General features: G+C 33.3%; 1 protein-coding gene across 1 annotated transcript in view; it reads left to right on the forward strand.

The window, feature by feature from the left end:
- Nucleotides 1–27,912, forward strand: part of rho-5 (rhomboid-5) — a 477,723-nt gene that overhangs the window by 308,606 nt on the left and 141,205 nt on the right. The window contains exon 2 of the mRNA XM_085949601.1: nucleotides 11,781–12,173. Within this exon, the coding sequence (XP_085805727.1) occupies nucleotides 11,797–12,173 (377 nt within the window). The 5' untranslated portion in view covers nucleotides 11,781–11,796. The remainder of the gene's footprint in view (nucleotides 1–11,780; nucleotides 12,174–27,912) is intronic.

The following is a 27,912-nucleotide window of genomic DNA, read 5'->3' on the forward strand; positions in this document are numbered from 1 at the left end:
GCCGCAAATAGCGACCGCACAGAATTTCCGTATCGTAAAAAAATAAGATCCAAAGAGCTTTTAAAAGATGCTTATGAACCACTTAATCTTTCACTTTTCAAACATAGTGGAGAGTGGGTCGCATTTGGTTAAATTTTCCATTTAAATATGTCAAGTGAAAAATTGGGTCAAGGTTATTTTCATTCGTTCATTGTGTGGTATTCTATAGACACGTCTAAATTAAATATTAAAAGAATATTGTAAGTACTATACTTTTTTTTAGAGTTAAGACCTTGAAAATGTAGCTATATAAGAGTATCTTCAGAATCCCTTTGATGGCAGGGTGAGTAATGTTGTCGTTTTACAACGAATATGAAAGAACCGATAAGTTCTATGGCATAAAAACTTGAAACTTAGAACTACAAAGCACAAAATGAGATGGAATAAACGGAATACGTGACAGAGGAAGTCGTCGTATTTTGTGAGTTAAGGCGACGTCTTTACCTACCAGAGGCACCTAGCGGAAAAATGCGAAGCTTGCAATTTGATAATTTACAATTTAAACTATATTAATTAATAAATATGTATCTGAAAACATTAAAAAGAAAAATATTTTTTATTTTAAGTCAAAGATAAACTTACAATTGTAAAAAATGCCATAAAATGTGAACTTGCCAAAAGATCCCATCTTATTATTACATATATTTTATGGTAATATTTATTATTAAAATGTAGTTTATTAAGTTTTCTATGCTGTACCTACCTAATTCATAGTTTTAATATTTTTATATTTATCTTAAAAAACATCGATTTTTATAAAAATATAAATGTATATAACATGAAATCCTTTTTTATTTATATCAAATCGAGCTTCAATATTGTATATTATTACCTACATATTATTTTATGGTCATATTTATTATTAAAATTTACTTTGTTTATTAAATTTTCTATATTTTTATGAAGATATTTATGACCAATTCATAGTTTTAATATTTTTACTTGAAATCATTTTTATGTAAGTACATCAAAAAAATTCTTAAATTGAAAGCTTCATATTGTTCCGCTAGGTGCCTCTGGTAGGTAGAGGTATCGCATTAAGAATTTCGATGATTGTTGTAGTGGAAAAATTTAATCTTGAACATGGGTAGATGTGATTTATTATACTACGCAGGAATTATGTAGGGCTGATGTAGTTTACGAAGTAAAATCGTGAACATTAAAGGAACAGACAAAAATATTATCATTATTTTTGCCTTTTTATCTAAATTAATTTTCACAAAAACAAAGCTGTTACAAATTTAATTCTGCTGTAAAATGAATGCTATTACGAAGCCTCCATAGACAATAACGATAAAATAATAGAACCGTTGACCTCATCCTGAAATATTATTGCTGATGGTTCATTTGAGTATTGCCAGATTTATTTCGCGCAGTTGCGCAGCTTAGTTGCAATTTTCGCCGAGAGAGCGTTATATTGTTTTCAACAACAGCAGCGCTGCGCGCTTCCGGCGGCGAGATTGCCAAACGACCATCATTTTACTTTAAATGATGATTGCTTTTTTTCATAATTTAATATGGTTTTTGACGTCCTACTCTGCGCCGTTTTCACGTCATTTCATTGTGATAGGCCTCGCGTATTTTGTGATTATTTTATTATCAAAAAAATGATAACACATATGAACCATTTTTAATTATATAAAAATCTTTACACGAGTTCTTCTTTTTTTCTGGCACTACAGTTCAATATAGACTTTCGCTCTAATACTCTAAACTGCAAGTGAATCCTGCTGAAGCGTTCGTGTTTCGCAATATTTAACATTTATATGAATAGTAAACATCGACGAAAAAGTATTTTTTCCCAATGTGACGTTTTTTAAATTTTTTTATTAAACATACTTTTTCGTACAATGAGGTTTATTTGTGATTTTGAACAATGAAAAAAACCCAGGCCTTGAGAAAATCACATAAATATATTGTATCCTCACTGGGAACCGAACCCGGAGCTCGCGGATGGAAGGCCAGCGCCTTACGCACTGCACCACGAGAGCCACCTCCAATGTGTCGCTACATATTATGTGACTATTATTTATGGTGGAACAATTTAACCTTAAAATGCGCAGATGCGATTTATTATAATGCGCACAAATTACACAAAGCTAATTTGATTACTGTCATGGTTTCTATTCCTTGGCGGATTTACATTGAGTTTATTGCATCGTTTATCGTTTTTTTCACTTGCCTTCATTCTGACTATAACTTATTTTTTGTCAAAATTATCGAACTTCACGCTAATGTAGTATGTGAACATTTTACGTTTTACTTCTAGTGGGAAACCACTTTTCAATATACTATTCTGATGCCCAAATGCAGTCTAATCAATTTTATCCTACAACCAATCTCGTCACACATTTTGTTCAATGAGGTTTTTGATTCAGCAAAATAATTTATTACAGTGTTGTCAAAAAAATCCTAGAACTACAAGTTACCCAACGTGGAGTGGCATGGAAATGCGCATGTTGGATGTATTGCGGAAAGTCCACAAAATAAACCAGTATATACGAAGGTCGACAAAAGTGCAGGATGGGATAAAGGTTTACAAGCTATAGAAATGATAATAAGCCGGACATCTTATTATCACTTGACACGTGGAAACCCGCTAGACAAATTCAGTTATACAATGTTACCCAAGAGGCACTAAATGGCCACAGGATCGCCCTAAAACCCAGCGATTATATCTAGCAGCGAATAATTTATAAGAGAAAAAGAATCTAGGAGAGGCCTTCATCGAGCAGTAGGTCGACCTCAGCTGATGATGTTGATGATGGCGGCATTCAAAAATAATGTTTAGACAACTTTATAAACGGATAGCATATAACATTACATCTGCATTTACTTTCTACCGTGACTCGTAATAATTATTATTGCGATATATATTGTTGCCTCACATGGCAACCCCAAACAACAAACTGTCCATTTCCTCTCGCATGACGTCATAACGGCGTTAGATTGCAGTGGCGCTGTGTTGACACTATCGCCGGGTAAGCCCCGAAACAATTTTCGTTTTGTTTCTTTTGATGCTCTCGTTTCCGGATCCGGTTTCACCTTTCCCGCGCTATTTTATTCTTTTACCCGACCGGATTTAAACAACCTACTAGGTAATACTGTACCAATATAATAAGGGGAATATATATTCGCACAATTGAATAGACTGTTTTCACAAAGCGCTGACAACATTTAAAAAGATGTTCGTCACATCGGAAATGGATGATATTCACAAATCAACTACAACTCTCAAATGATTGATTTGCACTAAGGGAAAAGTAGTCTGCACGTATCAATATACTATTATAACTAATTAATCGTAAACAAATACTACACTAAGAAAAATAGGTTTAATGATTTTAAACAATATGTTGGCAAAACATAAGTATGTATTAGGTACCTACTTTCAGATTCAAATGATGCTATAAATACCTATTTAAAAAGTGACGTTAATTAAAACTTAAGTAATTGTGCAGCAGGTGCCGTCATGGGCTTTTATGATTTTTTTTTTTACGAAAACAGTTTATTCCATGTAGACAATTATAATAAACATATTCTTCTGTCGGCGCATAAGTTTTTCAATCCAATAATTGTTAATTTAAAATTTGAAATGCTCATACATTTTGATGCATCATTATCACAAACTAAGATTATATTAGGTAATATTAGGTTGGGGTAGGTTAGGTTAGGTTGGTTTATGTTAGATTAGGTAAGGTTAGGTTTGGTTCAAAAAAGAAAGTTATAAAATCTCATGACGCCATCTGCGGCACATTTACCAAAACTTATATCGATGAACCGAAAAAGAGGTGGTGTATATGCATAATATATAAACGATAGCAGCACGAATATATACTTATTTATATTACTGCATTAAACATTAATTATATTGACACATAAGCATCATTTTTGCGATTGCCTTCTGATAAATTGTATTGCCGCTACATTTATTATTACTTTGACATTTGTGAATTTCTATCTTTTCTTTGTGCGATATATTATTTATCGGTGAAAACAATTTTACCAATGTGTGCAGTTGTCAAAATTGAGTGATTTTATACTAACAATGAGTGATGTATGATTTTTGTTTTATGAAACAAACTATTTTATGTGATTTCATCTATTTATTTGTGAAATCATTTAATATATGTGAAAACTATTTTCCAAATGTTAAAGTTATTTTTTTTTTGTAAATTTGGATTATTACAATGTGCGATTAATTTAACCCATATAATAATATACTGGCTGCTCGGAACTACTTCCTATGGGAGCAAACGTGGTGTCGTGTGGTATTTGTTATTTGGTGGTGGTATAAGGACAAATAAAATTGGAATTAAAGAATAATTTGTAAATCAGTTAAAACGTTTAGCTTTCCCACTCCACACGCAATTTTGTTAGATAAAAATTCTTAGATCCTTGCCCGGAAAAATACTGAATGAAAATTTATTATAAGTTAACAAATATTTTTAGAAAATTGTTAAATTGTGCCCTCGTAGTCCAGTGTGTAATGTGTCTTTCATCTGGTGAGCCCAACCAAAATCTGAGTATTTTTCTTTTATTACTTAATTCACTACTGTTTTACTACACTACTCTCATTAGGCCTCATGGCCTGTTGTAGTATTAAAAAGAACATAGTTTATGTATATATAATATTTTCAATTTATTTTCTAGTAGGTCATTGAGGTGTCGACGCCATACTTATTAGTGAAAAAACGTCCCGAATCACTTCATTTCCGTTAGAAGCAAAAATATTGTTTGCCAATTTTGTATGCGGAAGTTATTTATTTTGTATATTCCATATAATCAAAAATCCAAATAATCAAGGTCCGTATATTCGAGATTATACATATTATATGCATCAGTTTTCCCACAAATTAAAATAACAAGTCGCATAGAATTGAAAATAAATGTTATGCATCGTGTTTGTTTCTATTACTGCGACCTCTATGATATCGCGTAAGTGCTATTATCAATCTCCCATAAATTGGTTTATTTTGTAGTCTTTTCACGTTATGCAAATTTCGATGCCATTGACATTGATGACATTGTGTTACTCGTATTTTTTAGAAGTTCTCTTGCATTAATATATTCTATTTTTTATGGAGTTAACTTTAAATCAATTGTAGGTGGAAATGCACTGTATTAATTAAAATCAATCCCACTATGCAGTACTAGTTCCACTAATTTTGATTTTAATTTAAAACGCCTACCTATCATAACATAAACATAAGAGAAGTGAGTTACCTTCCGGATGTGGCTGTAAAATATGTAGGTAATTCTGAGGTGAAAAAATCTGGTTTAACATGTATTATTATAATATCACATGTTGAAAAATATATTATTTTGATACATTAAAGTTTATCGAGTAAACAAAATTTGTGGACATTAGGTAGAATTCTTCTTCTTTGTCAATATCCTCTTTTTAATTACGTCCTCCCGAATTGCTTTTTGTTACTATTATAGTCTCACTCTCGTGTACAGATATCGACATGTTTGATGGCATGTTTTTCTTTTCCACTTTTTTTGAGTTTCGTTGGGTAGGACAAAATCATTTCGTCAGCTGAATGCAGAAATATTTCCTAACTCACATTTGAAATATTTTGCAGAATAGTTTTTTGAAACAGCCTACTTCAGTTATTTATTATTTATATAGAGAAATGTATGCACTATTTTTTTCCTTAATAATCCTGCATACATTTATCCATAAAAATAATAAATAACTTCAGTAAGTTGTTTCAAAGAACTCTCTCGTCAAAAAAAAAATGTAAGTTAGAATAGTTCTGCATTCAGCTGATGATTGAATGTGATAACTTTCGATACTTTTATATGGGTTTTGGAAGACATTTTCAAAAAAAAATTCAATAACAGTATCAGTTATCGATATTGACAACCCTCGCATATTGAAGAATAATTTCATTATAACTCAATATTATTATACTTTATAAATACTTATTCTTTGAATAAACAAAATATATTCTTTCAAAATAATAGTGTAATTGGAATTTAAAAAAAAATCTAAAAGAAACAATAAAGTTGTCGAAAAATAATTTATTTTTATAAAGCTTTTTCGAAAGCTCACATTATTCTACTTTTCACAAGGAGAAAAATTATTTTCCTTTGTAGGTAGTTGGAAGTCGCCAAAGTTATTAGTCGAGAAGTTTTCCCAATAAAAGTTTCCAATTATTACTTAGCTACTCGATAAGAAAAAGCGTTTGGGTATTGATCCTGTATCAAGGCCACGAATAAAATGGGTATCTTATTACATTATTAATTAAATTACTTAGTATTGTACATAAAATGTGAAATATCTTATTTTTTATCTAGAAGAAGACACAGAGTATAAAACGAAGGTCATAATTGAGACGGCAATAAGCGCGTAAAAATAAAACATCTTTTCTGCAATCGAGACATATTATGTAGGTCTGGGCACTCGATGGTGATAGACAATCAGATAATACATAATGACTCGCACACAACTACAAGCCTCAACGAACGACCGACAAGCGCGCACAAAACCATATGAGTTTTTAGTGAAAAGTGCCTCAGAAATGGAAATACGAGGAATTAGGTACAGCTAGACGTTACATCACACCACCTATTCCCATGGCGTGAGCGCTTTGCGAGACAAAATGTTATTAGCCCATCTTACTGCAGCAACGAAATCCTTTGTAGTCACCGTATGCGCACACCCGGTCGCCGTTGCGCGTACGTCGCATAGGTACTTGCGCGAATTCTGCCGCTTGGCTCGCCTAATGCTCAAACGTGTATTCCGGGCATTATAAACTTCGATAGTAGTGCTAGTTATTACTCACATTTTGAATGCAATGTATGTAAGCTTTACTATCCTCCTCTTGAGGGGGATCAGCACAACACTCGCCAGTGTCCATCCGCAGAGATCCGAGGACGTTCCTTACAGGAAGACTGTAAGTGACATTGTGTACAAGACCGCATTTGCGGCATGGCAGACGAGGTGGACCGCCTCCCCCAAGGGGCGGCACACTTACCGTTTTTTTTTCAGACGTATTCTGCAGGCACCAAACTAGAAGACTCCAACCTTCGCACTGGATTAGCCAGTTCCTCACCGGCCATGGCAACTTCGCCGCCAGACTCCACGAGTTTGGCTTGATAGTAGATGGGCCGGGTTGTTCCTGCGGGCATGACCACCAAGATGTTGAACACATCCTCTGGGATTGCCCGCTTATGGAACTCAAACGAGCGGAGCTGTTTGCCAGGGTCCGTCCTCACACGGGCCCAATTGGTCATGGAGATCTGATAGCAACCGAGGCCAACTTTGCGGCATTCGAGAAATTTGCAGCGTCGTATGGGGAGCGGGATAGTCCCGACTCTTCTGTAGACTCATCCATTTCAATTCATGACACTCGGTCAAAGCACACAAAAGTACGTGGTGAACTTTGTCTTGGGTATCGGCTCTTGAGACATTTTCAGGCATAAAAAACTGCCGATACTTTACATCCAAATGTAGAACTTTGTAATACACTAAATTACGACTGAGTGTGTTGTGGGGTGGGTGGTTTGGAGAGGTGTATGCTTGTGTCGTTTTTGGATAATGATGATTGTTGCATATTGTAATAAATAGTTATGATTTGAATGAAATATACAAATCTTTGGAAACAGGTAAAATCATTGCATTCGAAGATAATCAATAACTATCATTACCATCGTAATTCGCGATTCAGTGCCACGGCACCCCGATAAAAGCGCCCGGACATTGCCACCCAGACATTGCTGCCAAACCAAATCCGCCCGTACCAGTGCTCATAAATACCGCCCGGACAAATCCGCCTAGATAAAACCGCCCACAAAAATACAAAAATATATAAAACAATTAGTGCTATTTTGGTTTTTCGAATTGCGTATCGCTAGAAATTTACATACTTACGATAATCAGTGTAATTTGGGATTTAATCCGTTGCAGCTATTTGTAGAGTAATCATCAGAAACGAACATTCTTAAATCTTGTGTAGGTGTATTCAATATTAAATTAAACATAGTACAAATTAATTTGTTTTCTTAATTAAACTATGGACGATTTAATAGATGGGTGATGTTTAGTACTTAGGCAAACCTGCAGTTGAGTGACGTCGCTTTGTGTCGAAATATTTACTACGAAGACGTCAACAAAACCGTTGCAATTACAGATAAGTCCTTTCTAATGAATTGCTGCACGCCTGTCTGCACTAGGCAGTGGCCACCAACGATTAAATTAATTAATACTTACATACTACTATCAAATTTATTTTACATTATGAACTTGACGAATTATAAATTCAAGATGTTCACAACAAAATATTTAAAAACATACAAGTAGTATTAAAACGGTAAATATATAAAAAAAGAAATAGTTGCAGTATTAGAAGAACAGTAGAAACAGTAAATACTAAAATTATAAAGTAATTACAAGGAAGTGCACCGAATGAGCTAAGTAGACCCTATTTTAAGAATTTATAAAAAATCTTACTTGTGCTATAATAAGCCAAGCATTTCCCTCGGTCTATCGTCACGCCTCGTCATCATCCCGCCATGTGAAACCTGCAGCGTGTAGATTGCATTTGTAGTACCTACTGCTGCAGAGTGAGGGAGGGTCAGCCGTGGTGACGGAATCCTTGAGCTTGTGCCACAATGGTAAGAAGTATCGCAGTTGAAGCGTCTCTTCATGATTACTTCAATCACCGAGAGCTACCGTGTCCGCACATGAATACGGAAATAAATTAATACTTTGTAATATAGGAGTCGTTTTTAAATGATATGACACGATTTTTTTGTGTATTTTATACTCATTACTAATCATCACACTTGTATAGGTACAATATTTTCTACCTTTACTGTTTAAATTACATCATATTTCAGAACAACACCTACGTTAAAAAATCACTTCTTGATTTCAGTGTAATATTCTAAAGGACTTCTTTATACTCAGATAAATGATTTTATATTTTGTTGCTTTTCTTATGTTATAATTTATACAACCCATTAACCAGAACCATTAACATTATATCAGAACCCCTCCTCAACTTAGAGATTAACGTCATATATGGACGACTCCTCTTTAAAACACACATAAACATACTTACATATTATAAAACACTTTATCAGGGCGCTTTGGTTTACCAATTAAACTATAGATCCCGCCAAAATTACTTAGTAATATGCAACTGACGTGTAATTGTCAAATAGTTTCAGATTTTAATATTATGTTCAATAATAAAAGGAATGTGTATCATTCATTAAAATCTAAAATAGTTTAATTAACTGAAATACTTATAAAAATAGTTAAAAAACTCACATACAACACATAAATCCAAATCCATTAAAAAGTCATGCGTGAGATGGATTTTTAAATAATAGTTTTATTTAGTCCAAAAATATTTAGTATTTTTTTGTAATTATTCAAATAGATTATATTATAAAGATTAAACATTTAATATTTTTAGTGCCTTGATTTATTGTGTTTAAATACCTAAGTAAAATGTTTGATCTATCATTAATAGAGATAATTTATATATTTATATAGATATAACAAATTATTTAAACACAATTTTACATAGTGTACTTAATATAATATCAAGAAGTAGATTAAAAATTTCCACAAAAAACGTCATGAAGTGAAAGTACGAAAGCACAAATTTTAAATAATACTTATTGTACTGTTTTGGAAAGTAACCATTCTCTATCAATTAAGATTTTTAAAAGTTTACAAGAATATCTACGTTATCCGAGATAAAAATCAGATAAAATCTTATTCTGATTTTCTGGTATTTCTTTTCATTAATTGGCTCTACAATCCGGTTCGGATCTTGGTTGCCTCAAAGAGTAATGTCTACTATTCCTTGGTTAACATATTACATTCATGCTAGAAAAAAAAACATGTTAATTTGTCAGATACAGGATTTAAAACTACAGCGTATGATTTCAGAAACGTTTCGATATAATATAATTATACAAAAAGTGTCTAACTTATAATACCGACTCATTGATAAAGATTTAATTGTATTTTAAATTATGTGTTATTTCTATATTTATACATGTTAACCTTTTAGAGTAATATTAATTGCTATACAATCACTATAATTAATACACAACAGTATAAGTTGGCCATTCCTGATCTACTACTAGCCAGTCGCCACCAATTTAAACACCAAGAGTTAAATGAAAATTTCATTTAAAATGTACTTAGGTAACTAAAATGGATGTCAATATACCTATATTTATTTATTCTGTGTGAGTCTTGCTTTTAATGTTGTTGACCTTTAAACAAACAAAATCTGTTGATTAAAGAGACGATCGTTTTAATTATTAAGTGGTGTTTTATTTTAATTGAGATTACTTTAAACTCTATTATAATACATTTCAAACTGAATGATCCTGTACGTAGACTGAAATTACATGTTGCGGTTAATATCGAAGACAAAGAATATTAATTATATTGAGAGTTTACCCGTGGCATATGGAATACTCATACTTATTTATTTATTTGTTTATTTAAGAAAACAATCTAAATTCAAGACGTACACAATATGAGATTTACATTATAACAAATATTACCCTCACAAGAGAGAAGAAGAAAATATATAAAATAATAATATTAATAATAAAAAATAAAATAATAAAAACATATTTAAGTACAATTTTATACCGAAAAATAAAATTTCGAATACAAAATACAAAGCACGTCACCGAAAATATATACATCTTTAAGGAGCGCACTGACTAGTCTTGCACCCTTTGCTAATGGTACCTGATAGGCTTATAACACATACACACACAACTACTTTTTGATGTGACCGGTGTCACCGAAATCACTGTGAAGAATTGGTGTCGTAACATGAAGATCCATGGTCGATAGCCACGACTAGGGATTCCAATCCCGGGATCCCGAGCTATTTTCGATACCTATGAATCCCGGGATTGATAAACATAATCCCGAAGCTTTCGGGATTGATTTTTTATCAATTTTTATGGAAAATAAAATAAAAACGAAAATATAACAGAAAAAATACTTTTGATAACAAATAACTACATTAGAAATAAACTGAGTTTGAATGAAGTTTGATTTATACCCATGTGTAAGTTGCCGATTCATTTTATTTTTTCACATAAATTAATAAAAATGAGAAAGATTGGAAAAAAACATTGTTTCGCACTTTTAACAAAGAAATTCCACCATGATCTTATACGTCTTACCGTGATTTTGCTTTACTATTTTAAATCTCGCTAATCCATTCATTACGTATTTACTATCATAAACAGCAATCTCATATTAAATTCACATTATTATTTATATTACAATATTATTTACTCCATTAAACTTATGTATTTCCAAGATTGAATGGTAGATATACAATATTAACAATAAATATCTTAAATATAATAAATTATACTAGATTTATTTTTGACCAATTTTATCAATGTTATTTGTAAATATAATTTTTTTATATTAACAATGGAAAAAAATGACAATACCGGGATTGTCAAATTGTAATCCTAAAATCCCGGGATCAGAATTTTGGCTCGGGATTGGATTCCCTAGCCACGATTAGTTGTGAAATTAACCATTATTGAAGCTCGGACAAGTAACGAGTCAGTCAGACGTGTCCTTTTAGTATGCCGATATGATATGCTGGGTGTAATTATTCTAAAAAAAATACTTTCATAATAACTAGTGTACTACGTTGTAATCCTCTTTTAAAATAAATAACTGAATAATTTTATTGATTTGGTGTTATTTTGTCTCATTGCAGGCGGCCGGTCGCAACGATGGCAAACAACATGGGCGGGGGCGGGCAACCGAACCCGTCCCCAGCAGCAGGCCCCGGCCAAGCCCAGCCCCCGATCAGCCTCCCGCCCACGCAAGGCCCGCCGCAGCTGATCTCCAACCCCCCTCCGAGGATATCCTCGCCGCCTCCCTCCCCTCAACAAGAACCACCGCAGCACAGAGGGGTTGAGAGATCTATGTCCAGGAAAGACAAGATCAAAAAGTACGTGAAGAGAGAGACGGCGCTATTCTTCGGCGTGGAGGAAGACCAGCAGGACCAGCAGAAGGAATTGTGGCAGGAGAGAAGGCTGAGACTTGCAGAGAGGAGGTACGGGCCTCTTAGAGTGGATAATGAACATGACGTGGAAATAAGATCCAGGTGAGTTCGTTTCAAAGTTTCTTCTATATTATGTATTTGATTAATGTGTATATTTGAAAGATGCTGGAGAAAAACTTTCTTATATGTAGATGCTGCTATTATATTACGAGTATATAAAAGTGGATCGGAAAAAGATTCTTCAGATTGATGATTAAATTAGCTGAAAATTATTTCCAATTGAATGTTAATTTCTAGCAAGATTCACACTTGTTATCAGTAATTTATTTGACAGGGTTGCTCTGAGATAAAACCGCCTTACAAATACAATAAAAATAAGTACATATCGCAAACTTTATGAATGAAATATCAAAGAAATAAAAGCTATAATCATCTGGTTTATATACCTATCATAATATTATCATACATAATTTTAGATATTTTATAAATAAAAGAATAGTTTTATCTATTATGGTTTGGTTTTTGGATGAGAGTAATATGGATATCTTTGAGAGGAGAGTTTTGAGAAGAGAAAGTGGCATTTAGAGATCAAGGTATAATGAGGAGCTGTACACACTTTATAGGGGCGAAAAGATCACGTGGCATATAAAAATGCGGAGAATGCGCTGGATTGCCCACGTGCATAAAATACCGGAAGATATACCAGTAATCCGGGCTATGTACGCATTCACATAACAATACATGCGTCGGTTTGTATCTGCGATTATTAAGTTTCTTTCCGTCATATCCCAACAGCTGTTATAACTCATTCAAATTTATGCTTAGATTAATAACATCTATATAGGTAACAAAAAGATAACTGGGAAAGCATTCTAATCATTTTATTATACAGTATCCGATTGAAACGCATACCGAGATGTACGTCTGTATTACATCAACATGTCGTGGCCCGTTTCTAGATTGCCAACTTTATGCAGAATGATTTTTTTTAGCAGAGAGCTTCGCCCTATTTGATGAGGGCGGTTTTTCTCGGTCGCCTTTCTCTTCTGCGTGCTATAAATATAAAAAAAGTTTATGAGGTCTATTCAAATCCACCCTGCCTGAACAGTATGCCACCACGCTTATTTGCATAAAAAGCAAATAAAGAGTGTTAAGCAGAAAAAATATTCCGCTTAACCCTGCGTACGCCTACGGCGAACATATCGTGTAATATATACTAACGATAAACTTACATTGTTTATATACGAATTAAAATATTTTCTTCTCCCCCATACTGCCTTTTGCGTCTAACTATTTTCAAATTCGATATCTCTTCTCTAAAAATATTCTACGCATCGAAAAAATAATAGTTTCTAAGAAAAGTATTATCTTTTCTGCTTCTACATAATATTCCTGTTCAAGAAAAAATACTTAAATTACCAGGCGCGCTCACAGAAAAATATCCATAGTATTGTTTTTATGGTACAAGTCTGTTTACTGGAAGCCAGTCGGGAACAGCGGCAATTTTCATAGCTAACTTCGGCGAAATTCATGAATTCAAGAATGATAACCTAACCTAACCTCTAATCCAAAATTTGTTTGCTGCTGGCTTCTACTAAATATACAAGAACCGTTTTTATTGATTTTAGCAGATGTCACTGACTTCCACATTTACTCCACCTACTAATTATAGTTTTTCTTGAATTCAACCGCGGAATACCGTACATTTCTATGCAGATTTTCTATACCCATACCTGAATACTCAGACTTTGAGTCTAGCGATAAAATAACCTTCCAGATATAACCTACAACTAAGTCTGTTCACCAACAAGTTATTACGAGCTATCACATCAAGTATTCACATGTGGTTATAGAATGCGCGTGTTTTAAGGATCATTATTATTCGGATCGTCAATGTACGTTTGTATCATTTGCACTGTATTGTCTTTAGACATAGCGCATCGGAATATTAAATCGAACATTTATGTTGATACCCCACCCCAGATACTGGTCTTCAAGTGGCCACAGATCTTGCGTGTCGTAAAATTCCCATTGGAGTGGGGCCGACCCGTTCATAGGCTGCTCGACAGCCGAATCACCTGAGTCACGATCTTCAGTAATGCGTTACTGATGAAGAATAATAAGAAGTAATTTTCCATTTAACTTAAATAATTGTATTTTTTCCGATTATGGAGGGGGGTTCCTAATAATTTAATTAGTTTTAAAATAACACGTTGGTTAAAATTGTGTTGAGTATTCAGGTGACACAGCATGGAACAGAGCTTCGGGGCATGACTTAATTGGAAGGCTAAAGTGGGGTGAATCCCAGTAATCAAAAATTAATGCAGAGAACGGTGTTTATTGAACATAAAAATAATCACAGCAAATACAAAATTCAAGCAGCCTGGCTGACATAGACTTTCCTGGAGTTGGACTTTTAAGTTTTAGACAGGCAATTTATGTACATTATCATGCACTATGTCTCCATATCCTTTCAGGCATTGTAACGAAGGTTGGGTATAGCTGGTATAAAGTAAAAAGTTAGATATGATAATAAAATTAATTGTCAAAAGTGTAAACTCCCTCGCCTTTACTCTGCAAGTTCGTAATGAAATATTACCACAAATTCCCCAGTACAACGACTTAGCTCAGTCCCTGAGTAAAAAATAGAGCAAAAATGAGATTTTATAGAAAACAAAAATAACAACTCGTGCACAAGTATAGCTAACTATTAGTAATTTAAGGGCGCCATGCCTGACCTACTCTATTGGGCAAAAACACAACATGAGAATAGTCAGGCACCATTTTAAATAAAAGAATATTTATATTAGGAACAAGTCCATGATCAAAATGATGGTTTATTATAACACAAGCTAAGAAGCACATGGTCGGTCAATATACACGTCGATGCGAAATAGAAATAACGAACATATATCAAGGGCCTATTCTCTACAAGATAAATCCTGTGGGGTATTAATAATAAAGACAAAAAGAAGTTAATCCATAGCGTATAAAATTGATACAGGTAAATACCGCAATGGCGTTCGGTCGGTCCGATCGACGAACGTAAAGATCCCGGGCGCTTCCTTCAAAGACGTCCTTCTGCTGCGATGTCGGGTGTGGTGTGGAACTCCACAATAGTCCACATCGATTGGCGTATCGATCTCTCTCCGTGTTCGTGACGCATTCGTGCCAACGTAAAAGTCCAATATTTCTCAGTCTTGCAACATAACGGCCGCTTGTTTTTAACTGCCCGGTATTGCCAGCGTTAAGTAACGTATTTATAATTTAGGTGGATAAATATCGTTACAGCATATATCGTAACGTAACGGACGAGAAGCGTTATCTAAAAGTTTTGCTGGAAGTGTCTCAAGAAGTAAGTGTTGTAAAAAAAGTGTAGAGAATTTCTAAGGTTAATATTTCAAACGTTATTTCAGTCGAGTTCATATGAAAAAAAGACTTTCTATCTCCTTGTATGACACAAGAAACTTACACTAATACAAATACTAAGTAGGTAATTAATTAGCACTCGTCCAAGTCTGTTTGCAATGGTCTTTCGGTCCAACTGAAGGTCGAACAGACTTCGTTAATTTTCTCCTATCAACTGGCATAATATGGAGACTGTGATTGATTGTATTCATATAGGTACGAAAAGTTCATATTATGAATCCCTTTAGTTATACATAAGTACGGTTACCATCATAATAATACATTGGTCAGACACGTGAACCGACGTAATTACGACTTAGTAATGATCGTGATTAATTAACCAAATTAGAGCAAATAAGATTTTTGTTTGACATTTGCGCCTTTTTAGCGCATCCCATGCTTTAGCGAAAAGGACGAGATGAAAGCGGTCAGACAACCAGCTGACAAAAAAGCTTTTGGCAATTTTTATACATTCCTGAGGTGATCAGTAAAGTTTTCCTTCGACCGTGTTAACAAGTGAAGCATTCGAATCAAAACGTGATTTCTCCAGGTTTATTTTTGGAGCAAGACAGCATGTTGTTATATCGAGCCCCTTTATATAAATAAATTGCAGTAACTGTGTATAAGTATAGGTATTCCACATCGGCATTGGATAGATGTTGCAAATGAAAGACGGTAGTAGTTGTTCGTGATGATAGAGGAGGCGAAAGTTTATTTACTGTTTCAATAATTACAAAAGTACAATCGATACAATATAATAAATATAATGTCAATTCGGTGCGATGTATTTTTAACGGGAACTTATAATCGAGTGACATGTCCTATCAATTATGACCTGGCATTTATTGACCGGCGCACTATGGGTTAATATGTTGAAATGATTATGCAATAAATTGTGGATTCGCTATCTCATAATATTACGAAATCATATTATGTATACTGACTGATTCTAAGTGAAAATGAATATGTATTAAGACGGTACTTCAGTGAAACGGCAAATAATTTTCATCTATAGGTGCGACGAGATTTCGGACTGACTGGCAATCGGAGAGCGAAAGTCGAGCTGTGAACACGTCAATTTGTTTTGTGATGGCGACAGGGGAATTAATTCTTAGATCGTGTAAAGATCACTAAATAACATTACCCATTTACTTGAAAAAGATAACATGTCAATGAATATATTATTATTATAATATAGTAATAGAACAATGTACATAACATTAAATGGACGCATGTTGACTTTTTATGACAAATTATGTTTTGTTTTGCACGCGTCATTTGCACATTCTTCGCGTCGCGTAGTCACGATCGTTTTAGACCGTGTCCTAGCTGAAGTATGGCCTTAAGTCTTTCAGCACTAAAGACACGCTAGGCGCGTAACGATTAGGTGGCCATTAGATATAATTAGCATGCTATTTAAATATGGTAATTAATTAGTAATTATCTAGGCAGAATCCGATGACAGCCACATAACCTATAATAATATAATAATAAATGTGCTTTATTGAATCCGACTGTAAATGAAGTAGGTACCTTATCAATTACCTATAAAATATCCACTTACTCGAAACGACATTATGATGAAGAACCATAGGTGCAGGTGTGACAGTATATACCAACTCTAAAATATTTGGAATATATTGAAAGATACCAAATATATACGACCTTATTAAACTACATTGTTTCTCCGGTCCAGTGCTTACTCAAACTTTTGATAAATCGAGTTGTATTTAATTGGATGTCAGAATTTGTCAAACAATCTACTACCCCTTAAGTAGGTATATTAATTTCGAAACCTAAAACGACTCACACTCCCAAAAACCCCCGGCGATTTGAGTTTCTTATCGCATCAGTTCCTCTTATCTTGCCCATAGGCAATATAATTTTAGGCAACATCTTCCCTTTAAAATATATTTCCCGATTTAAGTTCTGCGGTGTTTAATACTTAGTTTGACGCCTTCGGAGAATTTATCCGTTCAATTCCGATCCCCAAAGATTACAACGCCGCTACAGGACCAGTATTTTCAAGGTTACAACTCTGTAGCGTTAAGGGGGAACATGCTCAGCGTAGGTAAAAATGGAGCTTTTGTTCTATTTTCAATGCATGATCCTGGACATACCTTAAACGTTGTAGATAATCTATTTATATAAATTTGAAGCCTTATTATCCTTCATATTTATTTTAAACATTTGATGACTGCATAAAGTATTTTTATTACATAAAATAGTATTCTTTTAAACCTCTCGCATCTAATGTTTTAGAATATAGTCATATTTCGATACATAACTGTGCAGTGGTGTTAAGATTTTTTACATTTATTAATTTTTAAACGCATTTATAAAACCATTAGTATAATTTATGACGAGATAATTTTAGTAAAATATTTACGATAAAAAATTATATTGATAATCTCTGTGATCCCAAATTTGACAAGAATTAGGCATTTTATTAATCAAAAATTGGGCAAGATTAACACATTGGAAGATAATTCTTAAGATACTCATTATAAGCTATGTCTTTGACCAATCAATTGTAATAAACATCCTACGAATAATGATTGCTTTATAATAATTATTGACCTATGAATAAGGTAGTGATTTTTTGATATACGCCATTTCTTTTGGCATTCCCCAGTGGTTAAGCTACAACATACGGCCGTAGCCATAAAACGATATAGCTTATAATGAGTATCTTTAGAATTATCTTCAAATGTGTTAATTGCTTTCAAGATCATGCTTTCAAAATAGAAAAAAAAGCTCAATTTTGACCCACGCTGAGCACGTCCGCCCTTAAGAAATCAGTACGAATGGAGAAATAATATAAAAGCTTATAATAAAATTAAACTTTACCTATATTAAGCTTATGTTGAGCTTTTGGTTTATTTTGTATAGTTGTGTAATTTACTGAGTTGAATGCATGTTATACATATTTTATTTTAATTAGGTATATTACTCAAAAAAAGTTTTTGTCCATCATGCAGTGGCAAAAAGTGAAGATAAGAAAGTAAGCTGTAAAAAAAAGTTCTAGGACATCCATATTATTACTGGACACGAATTTGAATTTTGTTCATCGTATTTTACTAAAAAGAACATATTATTATATTTTACTTTTTAATAATATATATATTATAAAAATATGTATCACAAAAAATGCAACAGGCACTAAAATAAATAATAAAGAAAGTAATGCACGACTGCGTTCGAACTCGGACTAGAAAAAATATACTGTTTCTATAGTTTAGAGTCTTGACCAAGAGACCATTTGGCATCATAACCAGCACAAGTAAATTAATATAAAAAATGACATCGCTGTAAACATGATAGGCTAAAATATATACAGCCCAGGGTATGCAATAATATGACACTGGTTTTTACATTGTGTGTGTGTGTGTTTTTTTACAATACGTGTGTATGTATGTATGTATATTATGTTATATGCGTGAAATGTTCCTAATTAATTGCAGTCTTTTTATATTGTATCTATTAGTGCCATAACTACGCATGAGTAAGTTCTCAATCAATTTATATTACACATCTATAGACAGATATCGTGTGCAAATTATATTATTTTTGTAGAATATAAACTAATGAATGAGGAACTATACACATTTTGCGGGGGCGAAAAGATGAATTAGAATAAGAAAATGCAGAGACTGCGCTGGAATGCCGGAGGATATACGCAACCCCAGATGGCAAGAGAAGACATAGATTGGTGAAATTGAGATGGCTGGACTGTGCCACAAGAGATTTCGGTCAAAGCAATTGGAGAGTGTCGGTGCTGGATCGTCCAGAATGGGGAAAGTTTTTGAAGTAGGCCAAGACCCGCCAATGGTAGTTATGAAGTTAGGTATTATTTCAATACATTAATAAGCAACTAAAAAATATTTTTCTTGAGAAAATAGGGTTTAAATAATATCCTCGTATGGAGTCATTGCCATTGATATCATAATATTATATACACATATAATATTAAAAACTGTTATATGCCAAATAAAGAAGAAAAACTCAAGGATTTCCCTCGTTTTATTTCTGTATTTAAAAAATCTTCCCCACTTTGCATTATTTTTATCTGCGGTTTCTATTTTGTTGCCAAAAGATCCCTAAATAAAATTACAAAAATACGACCTTTGTCAAAATCAAAGCAGCATGAGAGCTGCGGCCTCAAGTCGAAAAATGAATACGGCTCTGTACCGCCCACTGCCAAGTGGATTATTCACGGCGTTGCATATTAATGAATGAGTTTTATTTCTTTTAAATAAACTCTGAAAGGATAATATTTAGATGGAGCGAATGGACTAATGGTTGGAACTTGGCTGAAAAACTATCTGACGATAAAATAATATGGATCACGCTCCGAGTCATGAAAATATTTGACGACAAATTTAATAATGATGGTTTTTGTTTAAAGAATATGTAATTCACTGGCAATCCATATGTACATTTTCCAGTTAGTACTTACAAAGTATTTTTCCATATACTTTGTAGGTACTTACTAACAAACCTATAATTTTTTGTATCAGAACACAAACTGAATCGAAAGCAACCGAAAAATAAACATTCTGTACGTTGGCGCATATTGTTGAGCAAATCGACTGACATACATTTTTAGTAAAAACAAAATATGTTAATACAAACCTCCACGCTGTGGAGGCCCATATAATCTTATTAGGATCGGGCATGGTCGAAAAAAAAATATTGTGAAGTTTAGTTCAAATGACGTTACCATGATCTAACTAACTACTCTAAATGATGATAATTAGATCAAGATAAGATTTATTTACGCTTGTAACACTAATGCAAGGCATTTTAAAGTTAGGCGCACCCCTGGAAATTTACCTCGGCGTTGACGGTTTTGCACTGTTTACATGTCTACAGATTTTGTGATTTTAAGTAATGTTGATCTGAATTTTACATACTTACCTACAATAGTTTACCATTTATTTATGTTAGGGCTTGTGTTGGTAAATTACATACAATTTATTTACATAATGAACTAATTGATCATGGAATGAAATACTTAACTCAAAATGCGTATTTTGAACTACTGGCAAACCATGGATGTAATGATATTTGCTGCAACTAAAATTACCTACACCTAATTTGATCGTAAGTCTGTGTTCCGTCTCATTATATTCAATGGCTCTGTGGGTCAAATCTTAACAGTTTGGCACGTTGCCGTTATTTTCATTAGTCCAAATCAACACGGAAGGCATTCCATACACGACGCGGTTATCGGCGGCTATCTCTAATTCGTAATACGTCGAAAATTTAGCTTGGTAGACATGTCAGTCAAATTCGGGTATGTTCGTACTAGTGGATTAGACCGAACCCAACATTTTGTATTAACACGTCAGACATATCAACATAAAATACAATTTTATTAGTCATGCCTTTGCGATTGCAGCATAAAATGTAATTATTGCAGTAAAACAAATATTATGTTACTACATACGACATTTGACAGCTCGCGGGGAACTATAAATTAAGACGGCGGCCGTAATGTCATCATATTTCAAAACAGTCAGACCTTGCATCTCAATTCTCAATATTTAAAATTGACTTACTCTGTCTCGCTCTACAAGTTAACACAGTCAAGACAGGAGCTGTTAAAAAATAGCACTTTTTGACAGTTCAGACGGTTAACTTATTTAGATAATTAACCACCGGAATACGTGCTGTGATAATGATGATATATTTATCACAATTATTAGCTCTTTTTGGATGTTAAGTGATATGTTAGAAAATGCCTGCTGTAATATATTAAGAATTCATTTTGGATGAGCATAAAAAATGTCAAACCAGTCTGTGATTTCCAATGAAAATAACTCTCAAGTAGAGCTAAATAAAAAAAACTAATCTGAATAAAAAAATATATAGCAGCGCTTACAAAATTTTAACAATCGTTGCATCAAAGCAACGTATAATAAATGCATTCGCTTTTATGAAATATGGAATTATGACTGAAATACCCTTTTTTTGTTTACCAATTCAAAAATTATTCCTTATGAAAAAAACACCCTATTTGCAGGGCCTGACTTTTTTGGGCTATTTTTCAGCGACAGGGAATTTAGGCTTTGTTTGTTTATATTTTTTATTATTTCAAACAAATGCGAAATCGGTTTGAATCCGGCAAATTCGCCGGCCATTTCTCGCGAATGCCATCTCCATATTTATTTTTATATGCATTATGGTTCCCCTTTATAGTTCCAAGCAAAATGGTTTTATTCTTTATGGAGCATGTCCACGAAGTTTGATAATGTAGTAAGCTTCGTATTTCACATAATAATATTCAACAAACGATGCTTGCACTATCATAATAAAAACAAAAATTTTAAATTTTAAACGATTGCAATGATTCACGGGAGGAACTTACGCGATTCTACAGAAATAGCCCCAGAATAATGTAATAATCAATGTATTATCAATATAAATGTGAAGAGAATCGATAAAACTATTTCAATAATTTAATATTATCACCATAATATTTTAATGGCTATTATCTATTAATATTATAAAAAATATAATAAATATTAACTGCGAACGTTCGAATCCCACAGCTGACAAATATTTTTATATTTCATTTTATTATTAATTTATATGTTTAACCTTAGTAAGACAAATATACGTAAGTGAATACATATTGTAATATGCAAAATAACATTTTGACATTTTATTATTAATATGTTAGTGATATAATTCGTCAAAACCTGCTTAGACTAAACAACTGAAGATAAAAAATATTCTTATATCTATAAAATATTTAAAATTGTGTATGGTTTAATGGCATCATTTTAGATAAGTATTTAATAAATAAATGAATATTTTTTGACTATTATCTAAAATGGCTTGGATTTAGAGTTTAATTTAATTTAATTTTTGTGGTCGGTAACCTTTTGAGAGACTGGGTAAAAAATCAATTTAAAAAAAACATTTGGTTAGTGGGTAAATGCTGAGTACCTCCGCTACATGGAAGTACATTGGAATATGGATATGTGTCTTCAATCGCTTTCAGACATATACATGTTCCAATGTACTTCTGTGAAGCAGAGGTACTCAGCATCAAGCTACTGATGCATTTACTTACTCGTTTAGTAAACCTCTTCGTCATTATTATTAAATTATTGTCCTAAAATCCTGTGAAAATATTATATTTGACACATTTTTGCAACTCTGGAATTATTTGAAATACAAAAACACTGCCGAGTGATAAATAACCTCACTTTTTTTTAAATAATAAAAATGACGAATAAACCTTGTTTACGTATGGTTTAATAAAAACAAAGTATTTGTGCACTATGTATGTCGTATTTCAACTTCCTATAATTATGTCAATGCTTTTATATAACTCAAAAGTTTGCCAATTAATGTTGTAAGTAGTTCAATATTTTTTGGACATAAGACATTACATTTATAACTATGATTGAAAGTGTCCCTTCATTTTCCGATGAAGTTTGTGTTGGGGGTTGTTCATAATAAATGGGAAATTAACATTTCGAATCGGCCGTACGGGAAATGTCGGAAGGATCTGATAAGATTTGATACACTAGCATTATAACTATTGTTGTCGATCGAACGGGGCGGGGTTTGTTTGGAGGAAACTACAGCCTTATTAATGGCCTGACGTACTCGGCTGTTTCCAATTTATCAGTCATCATTTTGAATTTCAATTCTAACCGTTGATATCATACTGTTTGTTGCCCGTCTAAATATCATATCTCATAAAACAGGTTGTTTCAACAGTGTTTCCGGTGACGCAGATTCCGCTGTGCAAAAACATATACTTTGGTATTTTTAACAAGAAAAATATAGGTATATTTATCAATATAACTATCTAATCTAAACCAAATGCCGCCTATTCGAAACTTGAATTATGACGGTGCTGCTTTACGGTAGCGAATTATGGCATTTTCCGAAGGTTCATAGTAACCGTATACTGAACTTCGAAAACAAATGTTTGTGACGGATACTGGGTGTGCTGTAGTACGACTTTGGGAGCAACGAGGACATAAGAGAACGCCTCAAGCAACCTTTCATTACGCTGATAGTCCTGGAAGGCCACTAAATGCTATCTATAGAGTATATACTGTAGGGCCAAGGGATGTTGCTTTGACCTATAACGATGCAAGAAGACTGGCGAGCGACGGATTCTTGGAGGCGCCTCGAGGTGTCCATATGCTCCAATTAAGGGCCGGATATGGCCGAAGAAGAATAATTGTATTACAATCATAAGTAAAACTATCCATTAAAATGCAATATCAATTATTCTTCTTTTGACCATGTCCTATTTTAATAGGATCATAATATGGGCCTCCACAGAGTGAAGGTTTGGACATATTTTTGTTTTTACCAGAAACGAATGTTACCCTCTTGCTCAACCTATCAATCTATATGACTCCAAACACAAATTGAAGAACAATAATTTGTGTATTTGCCAGACCCAACGTTCAAACTTGGGACCTAAAACATCAAAACCCGACGCGTAAGCCTCTCGGCCATCTTGCGCATCTATAGCGATTGATTAAAACACTAAATATCGTTTTAGTTTTTTACATTTATTAATTTATTATTAAACATTTAATCTCCAAATAATATATATAAATAATATTTATTTATAAAATATATTATAAAAACTGTATGTATGGCGAACACACACGATAAATGTTAAACTATTTATTTTGATTTCCATTTTAGCAGACGTAAATTATTAGTACCTACCAGTACCTAATAGTAAATTGCATATATTTTTTTTAATGCCTTAATACAATTCGTATTTTTGTTTCAACAAAATACTTACGTCTTAATATTGTAATGTATAATAAATAATACTACTACTTTAAGAGTTTCCAAACAAATATTGCCGTCTATTAAGGGGGGACATGCTCAGCGTAGGTCACTAAACCTCCGTTTAAAAAAAAAAGATTTTTTTTCCGGTTAGGTACATGTTCAAACTCGCGCGTTAACATGTTTTTACTCCCTACTCCAGTTTTAGTTTGTCAATTTATGGCTACGGCCGTATGTTGTAGCTTAACCACTGGGGAATGCCAAAAGAAATGGCGTATTTCAAAAAAACACTACCTTATGCTTAGGTCAATAATTATTATAAAGCAATCATTATTTGTAGAATGTTTATCACACTTGAATGGTCAAAGACATAGCTTATAATTTGTGTCTTTAGAATTATCATAAAATGTGTAAATCTTACCCTTTTTTTCAATAATAAAATGCCTAATTCTTGTCAAATTTGGGATCACAGAGATTATCAATATATTTTTTATCGTAAATAGTTCACTATAATAATGTCGATATATATTATACTAATGGTTTTATAAATGCGTTTAAAAATTAATAAATGTAAAAAATCTTAACACCATTGCACATTTATGTACTGAAATATGACTATATTCTAAAACATTAGAGCGAGAGGTTTAAAAAAATACTATTGTATGTAATAAAAATACTTTATGCAGTCATCAAATGTTTAAAATAAATATAAAGGATGATAAGGCTTCAAAATTATATAAATAGATTATCTACAACGTTTAAGGAATGTCCAGGATCATGCTTTGAAAATATAAAAAAAAGCTCCATTTTTACCCACGCTGAGCACGTCCGCCCTTAATACTTAACATAAATGTACACTTTTTAAGAATCGTAAATAATTACAAAACTGCTGTATATAATATGTATGTCATAAATGAAAATTAGTGTCAATCCTGTCAATGCAATAGACAGAGGAATAGTTTCAAAAAATATTTTCTTTATAATTAATAAAAACTGAAATTAAAGAAAGAAGATTAACAGAATTACTCGTTAAAACTTTAAAACATAATATGACATATCCGGTTTTATTTATTGTTTGTCATAATATTAATTATACAAATTTTAATATCAAACTGGAACTATTTCCTTTGAACGCACACTGTGTTTATTTGTTTATTTTTGTTGTCTTCTTTAAAGCTTATTTTCGCAACAAGCAGAGCTATGTTTCAAGCTCATGTTTACTTAAAGAAAAAAGAATAAAACTTTCATCCTGTCCACTGGAAATTGCAGTGCTGCCTTCCGCTGGATTGTGGTCGAAGCTGATTGAAAATGTTTGTAGAAAAGCAAATATTTTCGTGCTCTCATCCCCTCATTCGCCACCTTATTAACCCCTACCTTTCGCCTCGCCCTCGGTTCGCCCGCTCCGCAGGCTGCCGATCAAACTGGGGCATCGAATCCCCTGGCTGTAGCCCAGGGATCGGAAAAATATGAAAAAGTGGCATTCCTTATGGCCCTCTTCCACGTTGTACAAATTGGTTTTGACTAAAGAAATTTCATCGCTTGCATTATCGTATTATTATTCTGATTAATTTAATTATTTTTTATAGACTGAATATAAAGAGTGAAAACTTCAGTGTAACACCAAAAATTTGAGAAGCTTACGACAGAGCTTTTTGAATAGCAAACATTAAAATGGATATAAAAAACATAATATTACTTTACCAATATAATAATTCTATCTATATTATATTATGTAACTATTTGTTTTTAACGAATAATTGATAAATTGAATCGCTTATTTTGGCGGTGCTTTTTAGTAGACTGTAGAAAAGGGGATGATTTGGATCCTGGAGGGGTTATACAAGGATTCAATCCAGACACTGACCTTTAATGTTGACATGCTGGGCGCACTGGGCAGGCTCCGTATCCCCATACTCATACAACTAGTAAGATCACTCACACGGATACACTGTACTTGTGTGGTAATGGGTTTATGATTGTTTATGAATAACATTGATTTATGCAGCATTGGATAAACCGTAAATAGTAATTGAATTACTTCTTTGATGACGCGATGCATGGCCCCCACAAAGGGGGGGCTAACAAGGCTTTAGCCTGGGGGCCCGGGCTCGAGAAGGGCCCGGCGTAGCGAGTCGACCAGATAAATGATATAAACACACATCAGAATTTTTCTCTAATAGTAAAAAATATTGTTATTATTTAAAAGTATGTGGTTGTAAGATACAATTTTTAATTGTGTATCGATACTCGATAACTTCACAATTAAAATACCAAGATGTAATAAAATAGTATACAAAAAAAAACTAAATATACACATTAATTTTATTATTAATATATTAAATAATTAAATTACACCATTTGGAAAACGCTACTGTATAGCGTCACTCTTCCTTTATCTTTAGCGACAAGTAGGGGGGCCGCCAAAGATCCAAGCCTGGGGGGCCGCTTCAGGATGTGGGGGTTATGATACTATGTGTCAAACTAGTGCAAGTCTTGACGCTTTGATGGTCTGAAGATAATGTGTATAGGATTAGCGCTACTATAATTGGTCCAAACACATTGTTTTTATTAAACATGACAGCAATAATACAAAGCAGTCGGGGGTGTCTAAAAAGTGGCGACATGTCGTTATGTGCAATATTTTGTTCGTTCGAATCTAAAAGTATGCCGTGCGAAAGCAACCGTCAAGGTAAACTGATTAGCAAAGAAATCCGTCTATCTGTAAAGTCAAGGTTAATGTAATCAAATCAAAGGGATCGAACGGCCTTCTCTTCTGACGCAACCGTTGCATTTTGGTGTGAGGGATCTTCTGTATTTTTCTTCTTGACTAACCCTACCTAGTTTTGGTTTAGGTATGTTTATGTAACGTGACAGGCGGAGACGATGTTTCATATGATACTAACTTAATTACAGCAGAATACGATTCTATTCTTCATATCTATTTCCTGAACACTTGTCGATCCCTGCGTAGACTCTAGAGAAAACAATTCCCGTCAACACGGTGCGTCGAAATACAAATAAAGTTTCAGGCTTTGTTTATTATTTTGCCTATTTCAAAAATATTTTCGTGGCATTTCAGTTCGTGTCTCTAGGGCTAGTAGTATATTCAACTGTTTTTCAAAAGCCACTCCGTTATATTTTTCAGAACCCATTTCCTTTTCCCGCGTCTATTTTTGAATATGCTTCGTCTCTGGTTTATTGGATATTTGATATTATTACACTACGCAGCGTGCGAAAATACCAAGTTGTTTGTTTTTGCACTGGTAATAATATTGTTATCATAATATGATATTAATTAATAAAAAAGAGTCAAAACTCACAGCGATTTCACACGGAGGATTCATATATCCGATACTGGGGTTTTGACACGGAGCTGCCCGAAACTTAGAGATCTCAGCCAACCTGGAGTATCTAGTATCCGGACAGCTGACTAAATACAGTATCTAAGCAACAGCGCTATTCACACTCGAGATATTGGTATGAGACAGTGTTTGCTAGCTGTTAGGATCACGGTATCTTCACCGTTTTTGACAACTTTGTATGAATTGTGTGACATTAATATTGTACGTTAATATTTGGTACTATTGTCTCATTCAAATATATCTAATATGTATATCTATTTTGCTTTCAATTTTAAATGAATTTGAACAAT

The sequence above is a fragment of the Rhyacophila brunnea genome, unplaced genomic scaffold (assembly GCF_057557595.1).
Source record: "Rhyacophila brunnea isolate RB1 unplaced genomic scaffold, BYU_Rbru_1.0 scaffold_22, whole genome shotgun sequence".
Taxonomy (NCBI): domain Eukaryota; kingdom Metazoa; phylum Arthropoda; class Insecta; order Trichoptera; family Rhyacophilidae; genus Rhyacophila; species Rhyacophila brunnea.